The sequence below is a fragment of the Antennarius striatus genome, chromosome 4 (genome assembly GCF_040054535.1).
Source record: "Antennarius striatus isolate MH-2024 chromosome 4, ASM4005453v1, whole genome shotgun sequence".
NCBI classification, from domain to species: domain Eukaryota; kingdom Metazoa; phylum Chordata; class Actinopteri; order Lophiiformes; family Antennariidae; genus Antennarius; species Antennarius striatus.
The window spans coordinates 7,651,585-7,672,612 of NC_090779.1; the positions used below are offsets into that span (position 1 = coordinate 7,651,585).

The window sequence follows — 21,028 nt, forward strand, 5'->3', positions numbered from 1 at the left end:
AAACTGTCTGTAGGGATCTTTCTTACCTTGACGGCTGATGACTCCCCCTCTTTAGCCCTGTCCATAGAAACAGAACGTTTGTTCTCAAACATTTTGACTCTGTTGAGCACTGACTGTGGCTTCATGGCTGGGTCCTCATCCAGGTCTTCCCGGGGTGGCGGAGGAAGCGGTTTGGAGCTTGGAGTGATTGCTGGCTCCCCCAGTGAGGACAGCGCCTCTGATTTAGGAGGAGGGATGACTGGGGGTTCAGAGTTCATCAGAGGCTCGTGCATCCCAGGCTTATAGCCTCGGTTTGGAGGCCCAGGGGTGTAGGTGGGCCTCAGAGCAGAGTCCCCGTAATACTGCTTTGGGGGTTCCGGCGATCGAGGTGAGTTAATGGGGAAGCCGTGCGGTTCTGCTTCATAAGGAGAGCGGGCGTCATAACCAGCTGGGGGTGGAGGTGGGGGCTCATCATAACGAATGGGCCCAGGTTTGCTGTGGCGTGGTCTCCCGTCATAGCCCAGTGGCGGGGCTTCATCGTAGCGTGGCTGAGGGGGGCTGTAATCCCTCCCCGGGCCATCCTCATAGGGGGATCGTGGGTTGTAGCCCATGGGTTGCTGGTGGCCTGGCTGGTACCCTGTGGGCTGGGAGGACGAGGTCTGCTGGTCGTATGGGGGCCACTGTTCGTTGTAATGAGGCACACGGTTGTCGTAGTGCAGGTGAGAGTCAGCGTTGTGAGGCTTTGGTTCTGTGTAGCCGCCTCCGTCGTATCCGTAAGGCGGGTGGTCGTACTCGCGGTATGGCTGTTTGTCCTGGTACGGCAGCTGGTGACTGTAGCTCATAGACTGCTTCAAGCCATGGTTGACTCGCACGGGCTCCTCCATGGTGTATAAATCTTTCTTGTACATCTGTGAAGACACAACGCTAAATGAAAACACTGTTGCCTCAACGCCATCCTTCTGAGATTATAGGACAGCGATAGCGATCAGGTCGGAATTATTTTCCAACAGCAGATTGAGAATATAAATTAATACCGGCAAACGAACTGAAACCTTCACATAACTGTTCCCCAAAACATTAAAAATAAATCCTTCTGAATGAAAATCAATTCAAGGTGCAATTACACAAGCAAACCGTTATCTATTATTCATTAATAGCTCTGAATGCCTGTTTGACACGATGCCTTTCAAAAATGATGAGCACAACTGGGTTTTAATTATTTATACACTTTATAAATATTGAATCCACAATCAATTTGCACATTTATGGAAGGCCTCATTTCAAACATATGATGTGTAGCCTGGAGACAGCAAATCTGGTTACAGTAACTCCTGTTGAGGAAACTTGATTTGTTGGCATTTTCGCAGAACAAAACGACTAAACAGAAAACACAATACAGTGTTGATGAAAGTTCTTTTTTTCCATGGACAGAATTGCTTTATTGAAAATCATTCTACGAGAAGGGTACTGTCTGCAGGTTAGCTTTCATCATGCAACCAACATTCAGTTTGCATCAAATGCAACGTCAAACTACTAACACTACAACAGACGACACATCTACCACTGTAACGCTACGTCATGTGCTACTACTGTTCGTTTAGAGAGGAGAGTTAAAGCTGAGAGGAACCCAAAAACATTAGGAGCCATGCAAAGGAAGTAAGAGGCAACAGTTAGGGTTGGTTGTGGATGTCTTCACCCATGTCAAAGACTCAGATGCACCAGTCCTTCTGGTCTCCCAGCTCACTGTGGGGCATGTGGACTAGTCTGTCACACATTTCTCTGGGAGCCAGAGGCACACAGTGGGCTCAGTGAGTCACACAGTGTGGGCAAGTCATGCAGTGAGCGAGTGGAAAGCATGTGCGAGAAGACAGGCAGTTAAAACAGCAGGCTTGGGCCCCGGCTCGGTCCGAGGGGCCGGTGAAGCAGCGGGTACCTTTGGTTCTGGACCAGGCAGTCCAGACGGGTGGGATTCAAGTGGTGGTGGTGGTAGGGGCTGAATAAGCTCAAGGGCAGGACTGGGGCTGCTAAGTGAGTCAGCCTGAGGAGCTGCGGTTGCAGCAGGCGGCTCCTCTGGGTGAATACCCTCTAGCTGTAGAGGCAGCTCAACAGCAGGGGGCGCTACCACCGTAGGAGGCAACGGGTGCAGAGCAGCCTCATCTTGCTGTGAAGTATTGTTAAGAGACATTTATAACATAGGCTGCCAAGGGCACACAAAGCAAAGCTCACCCCAACACCATGAAGTCCTTCCTCACACTGAATCACCTTCACACCAGCCACAGAAGACACTCGCAAAATGTGGTCAGAAGAGATAGCATACAAGCAGCTTCTATGTGTTTGTTACTTAGCAACGGACATTTAATCTCAACAGTAGTTCAGGACACAACTCTGAACACCAAGGAGCGACCCCTCCGATCTGCAGTTACACACATTTAACCACACATCTATCTGATTGGGGCTAAATGTACCTGTTGGGGAGTGGCCATCTTGAACCCAGCAGGGTCTATGCGACTGGGGGGTTCAGGCTGCACAGGGTGCTGGTATCCAGGGTATCCAGGGGTGTCCTGGATTACAGGTGGGTCTTCTCGCACAGGTTCAGAGGAGCGGGTGATGGCAGGCTCCGTGGGCAAACCAACCTCGTCGTTCAACGTCTCGTCCAGTTCCTGGTCCGTGTAGGCTCCGCCCTCTGTGTCGGTGTCCTCGTAGTCCGAAGTGTGGCGGCTGTCTGTGCTATACATGGAGTATTCACTACCTGGTGCCGACAGGTAGGATAAACGGTCATCGTGGATGTCCAAGTCGTCCTCTGTGGTGCCATCCGCCTGAGCGGAAGAGAGAAAAAATCGTCTGACATGTCACTCAACCAGGCAGCAGCAAAAAAAAAAAAATTGGGGGGGGGAAATAAAATAAAATACCAAAAGAACAAAAATGAGCACGTTCGTCTCTCACCTTGCCCTCAGACACCCAAACTAGCTGATTCTGCTGTTGCTGGATTGTTTCTTTCAGAGCACCATACCAGCCGTCATTCATATTGTTCAAGTTGATGGTGGCTAAGAATAGACATTTGAGTCACAACAAGTTCATAAAGAGGAAAACTGGTTAAGAGGCAATAAATATTTAAATCTTTTGCTCCCTGCTTACTCACTGGTGAACAGGTGGTGATTATTTTTCCTCAATTTGATGGCTCTCTCATAGAGTTTCCTGGCGCTCTTCCTCGACTCTGGACACAGTCTTGTCCTCATGTTCTTCACGCCCTGCTTGTTATCTGGATTCAGGAAGACAACGATTGGGTACCACTGAGCATAGTTCAGCCTGTCCACAGCATTTGGGGTGATGTCCAGTACGGCATGTTTGTCCTTGATAAGAAAAAAGATAAGAAAATAAAAAGATGAAAAGACAATCCAAAAACATGCCATTTATTCTGTTTGAAAAAAGGATGAAAACTCACTCTGTCAATGATTTGTTTGATGGTATGGAGACGGATGATTCCTGAACTACGCTGATCTGTTCCTGCATCTCTTGGTTCACTCTCTGCAAAGTAGTTCAACGGCATTCATGTCAAACAGATTTATCATCACTTTAGTCATCTTAAATGTATGTATCATACAATGTAAACATACTTGCAAGCTCATAAAGATCTGGCTCTTCTCTGGATAGTTTTTCTCGAGCAACATCAGCGATGGGACCAAAGATCACGACAGGTCTCAAGAAACCAGCTGCACAAAGCACAAAACCGGACTGAGAATGCAGCTCCCGTTTCATCTAGCAGCCAGCACACATGGACTACTGCTGGGGGCACTCACCCTCTCTCAGAACAACTCTTTCATAAGCTGGGAACTTTGTCTGGACTGGCTGGGAGGAGAGGTCCTCTCTGCTCTTCCTCAGGTTCCTCTTGGAGCTGCGAAGACCCCGGAACCTCCAGAAGTCGGCCCTGTCTCCTCCTGCTGTTTTGGGGAGAGTGTATTGCACACTAGAAAGCTGCTCTGCTCTGTTGACGAATGGCAGAGACAAAAACAGTTGTTATTGTCACACCAGCTAATGGATACGTCATAAACTTGGCACAGCTACCCTGAACAGTGCCAAAACCTAAGGACATTACATCACAATGATCTTCATGACAACTGAATGAAAAAGACTGTCCAGTGTTGAGACAAATCTTTATCCAGCATGTCATTCTTGATTAGTTGGCGTGTCCGTCGGGAAACCCTCACCTGTTTTTGTTGGGAATGATGCCCCTCTCCACCTCTTGGTGGTTTTTGCCGATGCGAATAGCCAACCAGGAGCCTAGTTTGCCGTTGTAAAGGGTGTCGACCACACGGAACACCTCGCCCTTGTTAAAGCTTAATCCGTATGGGGATTCCTTCTCATACTCAAAATGTGTCCGGATGTAGAAGGAGTCTCCAACATCCGACTCCACAATACGCCGATACACTGCACAGGAACAAGAAGGGACTTAGAGACACCTGGTTAGTGTGAACAACAGAAATGCTCTCATATCCTTGTTTTTACTCACCATCTTTCTTCTTCTGGGCCAGAATAGTCACCTCTTCACCCTTAGGAAGGTCCAGGAGGAATAGCACCGCCTCCTCTCGGATGATGTTTGCAAAATCTACATTATTTACCTGGAATTGAACACGGAGAAAACAGGTTTTTGGTAACTTTAGAACGTAATTGTTGTTTAAAACTTTAATTTACAACTAAAAGTTTAGTTTAACATGAGATATATTGTTCATCGAGTGTAAATCTCCACAGATAAAAGTTTACATTTCTCTTCCTGTTCTCAGTATTGTCTGGGTAACTGCAGGTTTTACTGCAGAAGCAAAGCCATTCCTCACTATACAAGCAGAAAGGAGGAGGAGGTACAAATAGTGAGATATATGGCTTTGAGGAAACGGGACAAACACAGAGAGAGAAAGCACAGATTTGTGTGTGTGTGTGTGTGTGTGTGTGTGTGTGTGTGTGTGTGTGTGTGTGTGTGTGTGTGTGTGTGTGTGTGTGTGTGTGTGTGTATGTGTATGTGTGTATTCCCTTGGGGCCATTGCTAAGAAACCAGTTTGGAGCAACAGGAATTTTGGAGCAGCCAGTGTGTAAAATCAGTGTAAAAAAACCCAAAACAATCAAGTTCCCATTGTTAATAAAGGAGATGAAATGAGCAGCAGTGAATAAAAGCTCAACCACTTTGTAATCTAGTTTTTGCTACTTTCAAATTGAAAAATAACCATAAGGTTTCATTGTAGTTTATAAGACGAGATGAAAAGAATCTCACCCTGAGAATTTGGTCACCCTCCTCCAGGCCCTCCTTAGCAGCTGGGCTATCCTCCAGTACTCCGGCTACAAAGATGCCCACATCATTCCCTCCAGCCAGCCGCAGCCCTACGCTCTCCCCCTTCCTGAACTTCACCAGCTTCATGCTTGGCCTGAGGAGGCGGAAGAAAAGCAAAAGTCAAGCAGGGTTTTTTTGTTCCTTGTCATCATTTGATGTCAATACCGCTCACAAAAACAAACCTCAACTTATTTAGTTGGTTCTTAAAAGTGCTCCAGGTTTCTGTTTTGTTGAAACCATTAGTAAGCTTCCAAATGCAAAGTTGTAAAATTGTTAGAAAGAGACAGAGACAGCCCTGCAGAGTATTTGAGTCTATTCAGATACATTTTGTTACAAAAAGCTATAAAATCTGTGTCCAAGGACACTGACGCTGATTTGAACAGACCACAATATGGATCAGAGGTGAATGTGACCAGAATGACACAAAAGCGCCTCTGTTCAAATATGAGTAAAAATAAGCAGTTCAGTTATAAACATGACAGCGTTAGGTTGCTTGCGATATCCATTTTATTGTTGCAAACTCTCAACTACAACTGTAAAATGTTGTGGTTATGAGGAAAGCAATCTATTAAAGTTACATTGCATCATTTTTTTTTACTTTGTAAGTTTAAGATTATTTGACATATTAATGCATTAATAATACCGTAAGATGCTATCATCATGGGCAGCACTGGGCACAGGGGCATCAGAGGGACTGACTGGCAGGTCTACATCTGGCTGTCCAGGCTGAGCGTACACTGGTTTAGGCTCTGGAAAAAAAATCACAAAGAAACAGCATCGTTGTAGGTTGATGATGAAAATGTAAAAATGTCCAGGCAATGTTTACAAACAAGTGAACACTTCCTGAAACACCACCACGACTTAACGCTGTAGGTGGGCACGCCACACTGAAAACACAAACCAATTAAACACACATACACAGCCAGTGTATTGTCACAGACACTTGCACACACACACACACACACTTGATGCACACGGTGTCCTGAACAGGGAGGTCAAACAGAAAGGCAGCAGAGCGCTGCAGGCAGGGGAGGAACGTCACACTAGATCAGCTCATACAGTTTATTTTCACTTGGCTCCGGGCAAAGCCAGCTGGGCTCAGGAGGCGTCTGCAGCTAACTTTTTAGTAGTTTTGGAAAAAAAGAAAGAAAGAAAAATGACCGGTCCAGAGAAGATGTCGTTTTACTGTCAGAGAGTAATTAAATGTTCTTCTAAGCTGAACAAGAAAACTCAAAATGTAGTATTTAGTTACAAGTATGGAGACATGACACAAAACTGGGGTAAATTGATGCGTCTGTTTTACCTTGTGATTAACACAATAGTTCGCTGATATCTAACCTGGGAGTGGAGGGAGCGGTTTCTCCTCTCTAGCAATGGCCGCCTCCTTCGGTTTGGGCAGAGGAACCTCCTCGGCAAGCTTTGCTGGTGTTGATGACGGCTTCGAGATGCGGTCATCGTCCCGACTTCGGTGACTGCCAACGAGATGTAAATATAAGTGTTTAGGCACAATTCAAATTTAGAAAACAAAACATGGGTTTACAAAATATAGTTTCTTGTGGAGATGTAAGGCTTGGAGGCAAACACAGAGCTACAGGCAACAATATGTGGACGCACACTGGCTGAGAAATGACAAACAGGTTAAGAGAATCGCCGGGTCTGAATCATAGTCTTGAAGGTCATCACTTTGTCTTTCCTCTCTTCTGGGCTCTATTTTTAGACCAACCCATCTAAGGTGTCACAGTGGATTCTGTCCTCCAGGTGAATTTCACTGTGTGGGTCTGGCGCTAGATCAACAATGGTTTGGATTTAATGCCAGCTTTTAAACGGTAAAGCTGTGTAAACTGATTCATGGTGATCCCGTCTGATTAGTAGTCAGACAACTGTGAAGGATGACAGAAAGGTTTGGCTGAATGTGTTGCCAATGGGCTCAAAATGAGAATTTAGTGGGGAAAAGAGGACTCCATCACATGGTGCAGCTTCATGGCAGGCAGGAAACTCCAGGCACTACTTTACTGTAATGTTTAGCTCCAACTCTCATTCTACTGTAAAAATTACATGAAATTAGTCTGTAAAGGACCTAATACCTAAAACTAGACATACAAATCTACTTTAATCTATTTAGGATTTACTACCAGTATTAATAGTGTCTTTTCACAACTGGCAACAGTAACTTACGGTATTCTCCAGTTGCTGAAGTATAAACAGGACAAAAAGAGCAGACATTTCATTAATACTGATACTTTTAATCGTTTTTGATTTTTGATAATGATGTTTCTTGTATTTTCCTTGGACTTTAAGAATTTTCCAGTTGCCTCAACATGTAATTTGGCATTTTTGGGGCTGATATCCGATCACAAATACTTTATTCGAAGCTGGAAAGAGTAATGAAGGGTGAGTGCTGACCTTCTTAAATAAACAAGACAGAGGTTTTAACCTGGCTCTCACCTTTAATTTTGACCAAGATTGCCACTTTTACAGTTTAATTGTTGGCTTTTACTTTCCTCAGGTCAATAAACAGTGTGAAAGGAGAGCAACTCTCAGTGCTTTATTGAGTTTAAGATGAGAATTAATGAGGTACTTTCAAACAAGATTACAGTAAAGAGGTGCTGAATGGTCTGATGGCTGCTATTAACGCAGAGGAAGAAGAGTCGAATGGCCTTAACAAGCAGAAACAAGTGAAAAAAGCCTGTCTATGTAAATTGTGACAGACAGAAGCAGAGACGGTTTTCTATGATACGACCACAAGGTTGAAACTAAGGAGTGTTTTTTAAAATGCATTTGTTATTTTTGCAACACACTTAGTTGCAAAAACATGAAAATCTTGAATGACCTATTTCTAAATGTCTGGAGTGAAGTACAGAAACTGTTTTATTAACCTAAACCCAGATAAACAAAACAAAAAGCAGAAAAGCCTCAGAGTGTACAGACGACACGGGGGGTCTTTATTATATTAATAATGTTACAATACTTTCTTTAGAGTTCTTTTTGTTAAAATCTGATTTATTGATGTACTAGATTGTAACTTGTTCCAATCAGGATTAGAGAGTAACACAAATGAAGTATAAAAACATTTTCTTCACTATTAAATTCTTTATGAATTATTCTATTAATATCCTTCTACACACATGTTCCAGTTGCATTTCTCCCTGATGACTAAAAGGTTACTACATAAATTGTCAGTGGTTGGTCTTTACCTGCCATTGCTGATTTGCGGCGGCGAGTGTCTGGAGTGGTCTGAGGGTTCAGACCGTCTGTCTGGAGACCGGGATCGGCTGCTACGATGTCTGTCATGCGATCGATTGGAGTGATCGGATGCCAGAGAATGGATATCTGAAATGTCTGATCAAACAGAAGAAACTGTTCAGCGATTATGATTGAAAATAAAACACAGACAAGCCAGTGGCTCATTTCAGCTGAATCCATCATTCTCACCATCTCTGTCAGAGGCATTGGCTGAAGGAATGCTGTCATCGAGGTCAGGGATGTTCAGCAGGGTTGCCCTGTCATCCCTCTGAACAACCATTTTTAACTTGCCCTTTGACCTTTCTATCAGTTTCTTGGCATCAATCAAAGAGAGGTTCTCTGTCACTGTGCCATTAATCTGAAAGCAATCATAAAACGAAGCTATTAACCATAAGCAAGGACAGCCGGGGAATTTCAGTTAAAAAGAAGCATTGCAAAACAATATAATGATCATAGAAGTTTTGGGAACAAATTCAAAAACACAAGAAAATGCAAATTAACTGCAACAATGATTTTGTTTGTTAGGGTGGAATTACTTTAAGTTAAGAAAAGAAGCCTAAATAGCATAAATTAGATTTATAATGAACTGTAAAATATTATTTTCTGACAAATGCTTCCTAAATCATGTGGCAAACCTTTCATTTCTGAAGTGCTGACATTGAAGGAAAGTTACATGAACTGTGTGACAGGGCTTGATGTGAGGAATGATTGACAGTTTTAGTTGTAAAAGCACCTGTTATGCACATAGAGCTACCTTATATGTTCTCCCAAATGTGAAAAAGCTGAGCTGCATCAAGCAGAACGAGCTGCAACTGTAAGCGCTGTTATGAAACATCAGACGGTTGAAAATATAGAGCATATAGTGAGCTTATGGTGAGTACTAGTCTATTCAGGCAAGTCTCTCCATCAATACAGAAACAGAGAAAAAGAAAGCAGTGTACTACATTCAATCAGTCATGTTTTGCTGAATTATTTATGACATAAATATCAAATGTTCACCAGGCTTCTTGTGTCCCTCTTCCTCCCCCACTCTGTCCCTCACCTTGAGCACAACATCTCCTTCCTGGATGTTGCCGTCTCTGGCTGCCAGGCTCTCAGGGGAGATGTCCTTGACAAAGATGTGGCTGGCGAGGCGCAGGCCATATTCTGCTTACAAGGTGAACGACAGCAACAAAAATGATGTTAGTATAGAGTTCACATGACCACATCACACTGACCTCACTTTGTTATCAAGTCTCAGCTCTGACAGGGATTAACATGACTGATTAAAAAAGATTAACTGCTCTTTTACTTAGATTTACTTGAGTTAACTTGGCTTTTGCTCTGGCTGGCAAGTTTTGTTTATCCTGGAAGTTGACCAATGCAGATCTGGAGGTCTTATTCTATCGCAAATGTCAGGCTGTCTTAGAATAGCTGAGTAAATAAAATAGCAGGCGTTTTCTGGGATTATCACAGCAGACTTTCTTCTTCTGCCCTTCTTCTAAATCCCCGAGTTTGTGAGCCTCACCTTCATTTTTACGAGATTTGACGAGTGTGACCTTGGCGGGGCGTGGGGGCAGGTTGTGCGAGCGCCGGTCGGAGCGTGGGGAGAGACTCCGTTCCCTTGAGCCACTACGTTCACGCTCCCTATCCCGTCGCCCACTGCTCCGCCCGCTACGCCTACCCATGGCCCCACCCATGCCACTGTAAGCACCGCTGCGTCCACTTCGTGTTTCATATATCTCTTCATCATAGCTGTCCTCCTCCTCATCATGCTCTGACATAGTTTCTCTCTCCCCAAGGCGGCCCATGGGGACATGCACCTTCCTCTTCCGCCTAATGGTCTGGACAGGAAATCAGATATAAAGTTAACCTGACAGCAGCTCACCGACAAGTAGAAGTCGTTTGTAATACATGTGAAACTACATCTGAATACAGATATGGCAACGCATTGGATAGTTTTGCTGTCAAAATATCACAATTCCTAAAATATTTTGATACTCACAATTTTGGCAATTTTTCCACTTTTACGAAGCTGCTGTACTGCATATGCATGCTCCACATTGTCCATGGAGACAGCATTGACCATAACGACTCTGTCATTTTCCCTAGAGTCAGGACACAGAGATAACAGACATGCTGGAGTCTTTCTGGAGCAGGCAAAGTAATTTAATACTAAGAACAGGCAAAAAATGGAACAAAATCCTACTGCAGCAGGCCTTCTGCTGGGCCTCCTTTCAGCACATCAGAAATGACGATGGAGGTCTCTCCGCTCTGAAAATGAGGGTTATCCCGACCTCCTGATATGGCTATCCCAAAGCCAAACCCTGGTGCCTGTACACAGAGTAACAGATAAAGATGTTGATCTAGCATCCTGCATTGACCAAAATAATAAACAGTAAGCAGAATTTAAAAGGTGTGAACGGAAGACTAATTTAAGTGTAAATCATCCCATTCTTCTATGTACACTATTCAGAAAAATTTGGCTTTTAAGTGAAATTTATGCATAATGTACAAAGTTCACGCTCCAGTGAAAGAAGAGCATTTAGGTAGAAGCATGCAACAGTCATTTCCTCATCTGAAACGATTTAGTGAAACAAAAGCCACCAACAGTGGCTTAAATGTGCCTGAAGTTGAGGGGCATTAGTCATCCCGTTCCGTAGGGCGCTGTTCACAATAAAGCGGTCAACGGTGTTGGATGTGGCCAAAGAATATTATGTGCCTTTCTGTGACTCTTCCAGTCTATTGGAACCTACTGATGACACTGTGAGCTCAGGGGCCACTTCTGTCAAAACATCCTGCATGAGGCCTCGTAGTGGCAAGGTACTGTTGATCAATGGTTAGGTGTCGTCTTGGTCTCCTGATGTCAAAATGTGAACAGCATGATGAGGAGGATTGTTTAAATATCAATTCTGATTGAAACTGGAAATGTGATGCTTAATTCATAGATCAAATACCTGTTGTGAATTTTGCCATTAAGCTTTATTTTAGAGAATAGAAAGACTTTTGCTTGGTGCATTCAGTTTTAGTTGCGGTCATCACAGACAAAAACTGACCAAATCATGTGGAAGGAATGCACTGTGGTAAAACATCTGCTTGAATTACCCACCCACCCTTGCTGTGACATTTAATATTAGGAGGGAGGAAAAATCCATGCAAAGAGAGACACTAGGATGATGACAAGTTTCCATATTTCAGGAACAGATCTGAGGGAAGTTACCTACCCTGTGTAGTGTTACTGTGTGCTGTTCCCAAATGACAGTCTCCTCCATTGCTGCGCTCTGCAAACACAGGGAACAGCTTTCAGATTAGGATTGTACAATATGCAAACAAAACAAAAAAATTCTTATACTACATGATAAAATCCATGAATCTTCCCCACTTGATTTGCAAAGCTCTACTTGAAAATAATCTATCACTGGTGAATGTTTTTTGTGGTGGTTGTATCCCTTTTAAATGAGTACTGCCAGAAATTCATGTCTGACAAGCGATATTACAGAAATAAAAGTGAAGTAGCTCAGTCCAAAAGGAGTTATGAAAATCAAAGTAAATTATCATACATCAGACAAGAATTGCTTTGAAATCCAGCCAACAAGAATAAAACCACAAGGGTTTTTCAGTTGAGTCGAGCAGGAAAGACATTAGATCACAATGTCTTCAAGTTAATTTGCCTCAGGCTTACATGATATTTCACTTCCTGCAACGTAACTATTGCACATACAGTACACATATTGTGTCCTTGATGCTGAAATGATGTAACATGCAGCCCTTGATCAGATTCAGAATAAGGCAACGGGATAATAGTGTTTGTCCAAAAGCTGTGTGACTAGAGACTGAAACACAGACTCATTCACTACAAGTCATGTCTCATGCAAAAGTTGCCTTGAGTAAAAGATAAAATTACTTTGATAGTCGTTTTGTAGTTTTACAGCTGACAAACTGAACACATTGTAGATCAAAACTAGAACCAAGGCAGTCAGCGACTGCAACATCCTGCAACTTATCCTGACCTACTTTCAGGGTAGGTCAGGGTACCCTGAAAGTAATACCTGACTAGTGCAAAGCTTTGATCTTACAGTTCAAAGCAGGTCAAAGCTACGCATTAGCTTTGACCATAGATCAAAGCTATGCATAGGTAGTTCAAAGCACTAGCTTTGAGCTACGGTCTTACACTGGCCTTATCCCTCATCTTTCTATCTTATCTCGTTCCTGAGTGTACAAAAGTTGAAATTTGACCTTGATGTAGTTTTCTAAAGGTCAAAGTCATCATCTCATTTTCTTCCCCTTTGATGCCCGAGTAATGTGCTTTTTGATTCATCTTTCTATCTACAACGGGTGTGAAAATATTTGATGGACTAACAAACGGACGGACCAACACATGATCGCTGACAATTACATCTCCCCTTTGAAGCGGGATGTAAAAATAACAAGACCGTGATAGAAAACCTTATATCAATATGAAGGGAAGGCTTTATGTACTTGATCATTCCTGAAATAGTTGGATACTTGAATAAAGCGAGTGCAATCAGCATAATAGAAGAACCCGTACAATGTGCACACCTGTGATTCAAGCTATACATTTAATGCTAGAATATGTCGGGATGAAGCCATCTGCAGGACACCTGTGTGCATAGAAGCTGCACACTACAGCATCACTACACTATTTAGCACCATATCTGGAGGTGGGAACATCCAACAGTAGATAAACAAGACACCTGCAGGATTTAGAGAATAAACACGGGAACTTGATTGCATGTCACTAACGGGACTTCTTGCCAGTGCTGCTTCCCAGGTTTTTGTGAGCTGTGATTGGCTCTTCTAACTGCACTTCAGATGTGACACTGTCACCTATTCTCTGTGATACAGATTACACAATGCTGTGTTTGTGTTGTTTGAAGGACACACCATGTTCTAACAGCTTAGTATTGTACATAAAGCCGGTCCACAGTATGTGGTCGTATTCTTAGTGATCTGAATGCTGTGAGAAAAACCCTGCTGGATGCAGTGAGGCTACACTGACAGGAAGGCTATGATATTAAAGCGCAGCCTCTGTCAGATTAACAGCCACAGAGGATGAGATGAAGGTCGACTCTTTCTCCTGGTAGGTCAGCAACATCCTCTGCATCCAACCACTCACTTCTAATCTTATCTCCTCTGCTATATCACTTCACCTCCACCACAATCTCACCACACATTAGACATTCACTGACTGCGTATGAAATACTATCAAGTTCATCCCTTTAGGGCAAATTACAACACACATCACAGCACCTAATACAATAAACCCAATTTATCATGCAAAGTAATCCCAGATCTGTGACCTTAATAGGTGGGACTATAACCATTATATAATTATTACTTTGATGCTTTAAAACACTTACAGTGTGCCTGCCTGACTAGATAACTCATTGGGGAGAATGATCTCATGTTGCAGCACATTACAATGTGATGACAGATGAGTCTCACATTGAGTTTCAGTGATTGGACCCTCAGCTGAGTTCAGTAACACCTTGTTAGCAGCTTCAACCCCACAACACCTGCCAAGTGTCAATCCAGCATCATGTCAAAGATATATATGTGGCACATCAGCATGACAGCCTGCTAATTGAATGGCTATCAAGTTCCAAGAAGAGAAAATCATGCTTGAATCTGGGATAAGTCATTAACAAGATGTTTTAAAATTCTACTTCTACAAAAAAAAGTCCCTTTTATTCTTGAAAAACCCTGTGAGGTTAAAATTCAGCAGAAAGTCTCAGCTGCCACCCAGTTTATTGTTTTACCTCCTCCTTTGACTCAGCGTCCTTCTGTCTGTCGTGACCTGTCGGCCAAGCGCCAAACATTCGCTAGTGTCTGGGAATAAAGCAGCTGAATAAATCGCCACAAGCGGCCCCAGTCGTTTTCAGCTTGACAGCAACATTCACGGACTCCTGGAGCAGCTTGTGGTGGAACTCCAACTACAAAAGTTTGAACAGGAAAACTCCATGCAGTCTTTTACAATGAATGCACTGAAGATAGAGAGAAAAAACACATCTGACTGTTGAGAAGACCAGGACTTTGAGTCAGTTCAGGGTACGAAAACAAAACCCAAATCTTATATTTCTTAATGTTCTGGAACAGAATCAGTTATTCAAAATAATAGTAACTGGTTCATACATTTTTTTTCCCATTCTTGAAAAAAATATCTGACTTCATGTTTGACTTCCTGTTATTCACTCAATGCCTGATGAAAGAGATGTTATGGTAAATCACCAGTAACCAAGAAAAAGGGAGTCCCCCAATCTCTTTATATTCATAACGGGAAAACACTGCAGTCTGCCAATATTAACATGATATGAATTCATTGACTGCACGGTCCGGGGAACCCTATGCTTTGAAACTTTTTTTGCACCATAGCTGCAACTTCTCCATTTTCCTTTGATTCTTCATCCTCTGTTCCGTAACTGGATCCATACTGTTGTACTGTTTATTGTAGGGACATAACTGCTGTATGTAAACTTTTTACCTTAATTGCCAATTTATAATTCCTAAAGCTACCTATTTATATTTACAAGGAACATTAACATAATTAACTTATCGGTTTGCGAACTATATTTTTTTTGTTCCAACTGGTTCAGGAACGTCAATTCTGGGGTGGAGCGTAAAACCGGAAATGTTATAATACTATTTCTGTTCGGAGCGAACTGATCGGCAAAAAATTCTGGTTCACAGCCTTGGAGAGGACTGCTGAAAACAGAGGCATGAATTGGAAAGTTAGCTCTTTAGAGAGGATGATTTATGCCTGTGTCTTAGTCATCAGCACTATGAAAACGCTGATGCGAAGATCATTTTATCAAAATCAATAGACAGATTGCAACTAAACTGAAGTTATAGGAGGCAATTTTTTCCGCTTAACAATACAATTTTGAGATTCTTTACTCCCTTTATGCTGCATAAACACACACCAACATGTGGACACACCAGTGTAACAACTGGTGTTGTTGTCTGGATAATATGACTAGAAGATGCTTAGAGTGTCAGATCTAACACAAATAGATCGCTATAAAATTAATGGAATGTAAAATGTGAAATGAAGCAAAGCATGAGGGATCTGAAATGGAGTGAACACACACACACACACACACACACACACACACACACACACACACACACACACACACACACACTTACAGGAGATGTAATTTTGCTCACTCTTCCTGCAGAGCTTGTTGCTCTGGAAACGGGGGGTACAGTGCGGTGTTGTTCAAATGGCCTGACATTTTCAGGCCGTGTCTGAAAGTTCCTCTAAACTGTGGGGGGTTTTAAATAAAAGATCTAACTAAATTCATTTAGAATAGTAAGAATTTTTATCTTTTATTTCATTACAGATGAGAACTTTGTGTTTGTTACATCTACAACAACACTGGACTAATGTGCAGACATTTGTGAAAATAAACTTGATAGCCCTTCTTAAGAACACCACATGACATGAGTCATGAGTGCCTTTCTTGGAAGGCACTAAGATAAAGAACCTCTGAAACACAAAGTTCTGAGAGAGTTTTTGAACTCTTCAGACAGCAATCTCAAAAGTCTGGTAAACATCAAAAACAAGATATCCCCATCCTCCCAAGTCTGCACTGCTCCTGTCTTTAGCAGTACAGAGGTCTCATCACAATCCTGTGAGTAATGACACACTAATAAAACTGGGCTTGCACTAGGAGGTAGTATGACTAATCCACTGTGGCTCAGTGTAAAAGAATTGAGTAAGCCACAAAAAGCCACACTCTGTGTCCAAGACAGCGGCTTGCTATAAAAGCAAGTAGAACTTACAAGTAAACATTGAGTAATACCAAGAATCAAATTTATTAAAATCAAAGTGTCTAAGTCACGGTTGGGGTGTCTTGTGGTCCAGGTGGACATTGAGTGATGTTTTGAATTGACTGTGTTTTCACATGGTGAATGCGAGTTTTCAATTATTGGGGGTGTAAAACCACGCTTGTCGTGGGAGTGTGTGGTGGGGATACTCCACCACAGGGGAGGTCCATGGGGCCCCCCACGGTAAATTTTTTAGAAAATGGGGTTGTTTTCTTGTATTCTGGTGCATTCTGAGGGGAAAAAATTCTGTTCAGTTTACCTACGAAAATACACTGAAGTCAATATTTCAATCTTAACCATCTTTATTTCTATCCTACTTTATGCAGGTATAAATGTGAGATTCAACGGACTTACATTGACTGTGTGAAGATAGAGTCATACAAGGTGTTACTCAGTGTTTGCTTGTGGGTTTTACTGGGACTAGAATACATTTTAACTTTGACTTAGACAACACCATTGGTATGCCATAGTTTAGTTTTTGTTTTTTTTAAATTTGATATGATTTTTCATTTCAATTCAAGAAGGCATATAAAATAGCAAGCGAGGTGAATACACATTTACATGCATCGCTGGTTATTCCTGCCGGTCATAGAGCTCAAAAGTCTAAGACTACAAAAAAGTATTGACAATATCTTTCATTTACCTTCTGATCGGTCTGTCACCACTCCTACCCCCTCGTAGCATTCACCATTTGTTGTTCAATTAGAATTTAACGCGAAATCTACTATAAAACACTCTATTCTCATGTTCTTTCAATCAATAGTCCTCGTCTTGTCGTACACCAATTCACGGGTTTAGCTTGGAAAAAAAGAATCCTGTTTTTTTATTGGGCGAGAGGGGGTCATGACCCGAGTGCATATTAAATGATCGGGAGCGTTCGGGTCACTTCAGCTATTTCCGTCGGCATGCGGAAATAGCAGCATGCTATTGTTTTCTTATGTTATCGCTCAGGGATTTTCGCGAGTCCAAAAAAGTTGTAAGTTTGTTGTGTAGCCACACCACTGTGGCTACACAAGCTAAAACCTTGTAGCCATATGGAATTTACTTCGCCTATGGCGAAGGGGTTAATGGCTAGCGCAAGCCCAGTAAAAACATGCGCCCTTTATGGTCAAAACTGGTACCAACAGAAGTGTCAAACCACCAACTACAGTGGTACCTCTACTTACGAAATAAATTGGTTCCAGAAGAAATTACGTAAGTAGAAAATTACATAAGTAGAGACGCGTTTTCCATGCAAATGCTCTAATCCGTTCTAAGCCCCCAAAAATTCAGACGTAAATGTTTTATAAAGCATAAAAATGCATCAAAACATGTAACAAATACATGTTACGATTAGATTATTACACAATAAATGAGAGTTGTGCATAACTTAAACAACAAAGAATAGAGTAAAGAATAATAATGACGGTCATTTACCTTTTAACAGCTGTTCCCATTGTTTTTTTCCCCCTTTGGTTCATGCACTCCTATCTCACGATGCCGAACAACAGAGTGAATTCCAGTCCTCCTTTTGAACTTCTCCAACCACCCACGCAATGCCTTAAATTCCTTAAACTTCCTTTTGTTTTAATAACGTGTTGATTGTAGATTTTTGGCCATATTCTTTGGCGAGATCAACCAAACGCATCCCTTTCTCATGCTTTTCTATGATCTCTTGCTTTGTTTGTATGGACAAAAAAACTCTTTTCTTCATCTTTTCTTTTCCTCTTTTCTCCGTCACTTTCTTGGGGTCCATAGTGAATACGTACTCAAAAAGTTATTACATTTGCGCAAAACTATCAGAACACCTCACGGGTCGAGTGCCGAATGCCGAGACACTCCATAAGACACCGTTCTAGCTCCACACAGAGGTGGAGTGGCATCCCTCTTAGCCAATGGGATGCCAGGAAGATACGTAATAGGTAATAGCCAATGGCAGAGCAGCTATGAGAATGTTGCGTTCAGGAACCTGTGGGAGATTCAAGTATCAGGCGATACTGTGTTTTTACTCGAGTATCAGCCGATACTGTGTTTTTACATTACGTAAGTCGAAATTTCTTTCGGAACTAGAGGTAATATTTTCCTGCTGAGAAATTTTGTAAGTAGAAAATTTCGTAAGTAGAGACATTCGTAAGTAGAGGTATCATTGTAGATCCAGAGCTGTTAGCAGCTCCACAGTGGAGACACACCATAACAATAGAGTCAGGCCTGGGGTATTAAACCAGGCAACTCAGGAGACGGCCTAAAACACAGATGGACCTCACAGCCAAGTGCAGACAGGAGCGTTGTGGTTAAAGTGGACTGTGTGAAGTCAATAAACAAATATTAACCAATATAATTATTCTATGGTTTATTTCCTGAGGCATATGTATTATAAATATGCTCTAACATCAGCAACTTAAGCCACTGATTTGAATTCTAAATCAACTCAGTGCTACATCTAATGATTATCACAAGAGCAAAGTAATCAATGTAATTTTGTTACCATTTTGATGATATCTTTTATAGTGAAAAATTGACACATTTCCTTTTCATCAACTCATCATTGCAGCACTGATTTCAAGACTACTTCATGAGCTCTGAGAGCTTAAAACAAAAATGTCTTATTTGCTATTTGTACATTTTACATGCACTCAACAACTGAGAAAAAAATATTATACAAATAACCATTAAATGCAGGCCTACATCACTTAGCAGATAATTCTAGTGATTAAATAACGGCAGAAAATAACTAAGAACACAAGGTGGCATACAGTACATTCCTGTCCAAGCATTAGCTTGTAAGTGACGCTTCTACTCACTGCGCCACCAGGCCTTTTTAATCCATATGTGGAGTTAATTCTTTTTTGGAAACACACACACGCATATATACAGTACATACACATACATGCATATGGGGAAAGAGAAGGTGGAGTCACACATAGCGCCCTACGAGCAGCTTGTGGGGTTCGGTGCCTTGCTCAGGGGCATCTCTGCAGTTTTCAGGAGATAAACTTGCATCTCTCCAGCTACCAGTCCACAATCCATACTTTTTGGTCCACACTGGTTTTAAACCGGCCACCCTTCAGTCCTCCAAGCCAAGACCTAGTGGACTTAGCTCCTGCCACCCCACCAAAATTTAAAACCTGACACAAAAAGATAGAAAAACACTTCCTCTAAAATAAAAACCCTTTGTACACGATAAGTCATTGCAGTACCGAATGAATGTGACCTATGAAAGGGAAAATAAAAAGGTCTCTCATTTTGGAGTATCAATAAACTAAAAAGCGCCACTCCCAATGCTCAATTCAGCAGAAAAGCCAAACCATATTTTTCTCACATAAAGAAGTGTATGCAATACAGTGAGATGCGCAATTCAAAATTAAAAGAACATATTTAGTGCTCTAGTTTGATTTATGGCAAGGCAGAGCCTTATTGAATTCTGACCGCTCTAAGGTAGAGCGGCTAAAAATAGCTCCCATTAATTCTGCTGTTGTGATGCTGCAACAGAGTGATTTAAGGGAAACTTGCAGCGTAAACACTGGAGAACATTTAATAACCTCTTGTTATATCATATGCCAAGGACTGACTGGAACAAATGATGCCACACAGCACAGAAAATACATTTTCTCTCTCTAGTGCCTGTTTATTGGATTTGCCTCTAAGACAAGAAACTGATTTCGACATTGCCTTTTGAACCAGAGCAGCCTCATATATGTACTACAGCACAACAATCATCCCGAGGTTCTCGCATTTCCCAAAGTGGTACTAAAATCATTTCTGAGTGCTGATTTTCCCCTGTTGATCCTGATATACAGCCATGACATCTCTCATGAATAGTCAGAGAAAACCATCAAGGTATAATTAATTTAGTCCATTAAACGGAACCCCATCTTATCATGACTTCTGAATTTTTAAAATTGATTTCTAAATTCACCTTGTGAAAAAACACTACTTCTATTGTGGGCTCCATTTTTGTGAGATTATGAGGTTTTACAGGTCAACTACAGATGAGTCCCCACAAAATAAAATCGTAAGAAAACTAAATGAAGTTCATTGTTTGAGAGGGAGAGAAAAATGTATCTTCCAGCCATTAAACAAACCAGAAATGACACAGACACAAAGACCAACACCAGCACCGGACAAATTGTTAAGTTCAAATGAGGACAGTTTCACACCATGCTTCAAGTTGAATTACATCCAAAGAGAAAAAACAACAACACAAACATCAGATTCATGCTCAATCGTGGCAGCAAAGAGTACACACTTCAAAGTGAACCAGCAAACAAGTGGAATACGATGATTGATGACTTTAGAGATTGAAAGGGATGTGCTAGGAGTGCTGACAACTGCGAAAGCTCCCCTGCCTCCAAGAACATATTCAAATACTAATGAGGGCCCATTCCTGAGCACCAGACGCTCCCCTGAGAGACAAATGACAGTTTGCACCTAAAACATGGTTACACTGGGTATGGTGGTGGCCGTATCATTGTGAGATAGCAGAGGAAAAGAAACAAAGCATGACGGATAAGATGATCACGACATGACAGCTATTATCTCTGACATAAAACTTAATCACTAACCTTTACAGTTCTGACAGTCTTTCCTAAATGGAGCAGTACAACTAACTTTTACCTTATCCCCTTCATCTCAGATTGGTTGCTTCAGTATTCAAGTAAAATTGGAAGCTGGTAGGATCAG

At 41.9% G+C, this 21,028-nt stretch overlaps 1 protein-coding gene across 20 annotated transcripts in view; it reads right to left on the reverse strand.

Annotated features, from left to right (window-relative positions):
- tjp1b (tight junction protein 1b) overlaps window positions 1-21,028 on the reverse strand; it is a 66,390-nt gene that overhangs the window by 6,667 nt on the left and 38,695 nt on the right. For 9 of the 20 annotated variants that reach the window (XM_068313976.1, XM_068313974.1, XM_068313983.1 and 6 more), the window contains 21 exons: window positions 11,743-11,799; window positions 10,728-10,852; window positions 10,524-10,626; window positions 10,047-10,362; window positions 9,582-9,688; window positions 8,729-8,897; window positions 8,491-8,635; window positions 7,472-7,486; window positions 6,635-6,768; window positions 5,940-6,045; window positions 5,240-5,390; window positions 4,487-4,595; window positions 4,185-4,404; window positions 3,777-3,961; window positions 3,594-3,689; window positions 3,422-3,504; window positions 3,119-3,329; window positions 2,923-3,023; window positions 2,445-2,795; window positions 1,913-2,140; window positions 27-887 (listed from right to left, as the gene is read on the reverse strand). In XM_068313976.1, the coding sequence (XP_068170077.1) occupies window positions 27-887; window positions 1,913-2,140; window positions 2,445-2,795; window positions 2,923-3,023; window positions 3,119-3,329; window positions 3,422-3,504; window positions 3,594-3,689; window positions 3,777-3,961; window positions 4,185-4,404; window positions 4,487-4,595; window positions 5,240-5,390; window positions 5,940-6,045; window positions 6,635-6,768; window positions 7,472-7,486; window positions 8,491-8,635; window positions 8,729-8,897; window positions 9,582-9,688; window positions 10,047-10,362; window positions 10,524-10,626; window positions 10,728-10,852; window positions 11,743-11,799 (3,873 nt within the window). The remainder of the gene's footprint in view (window positions 1-26; window positions 888-1,912; window positions 2,141-2,444; window positions 2,796-2,922; window positions 3,024-3,118; window positions 3,330-3,421; window positions 3,505-3,593; window positions 3,690-3,776; window positions 3,962-4,184; window positions 4,405-4,486; window positions 4,596-5,239; window positions 5,391-5,939; window positions 6,046-6,634; window positions 6,769-7,471; window positions 7,487-8,490; window positions 8,636-8,728; window positions 8,898-9,581; window positions 9,689-10,046; window positions 10,363-10,523; window positions 10,627-10,727; window positions 10,853-11,742; window positions 11,800-21,028) is intronic. The other 11 variants (XM_068313980.1, XM_068313978.1, XM_068313989.1 and 8 more) reach the window with 5 other exon arrangements.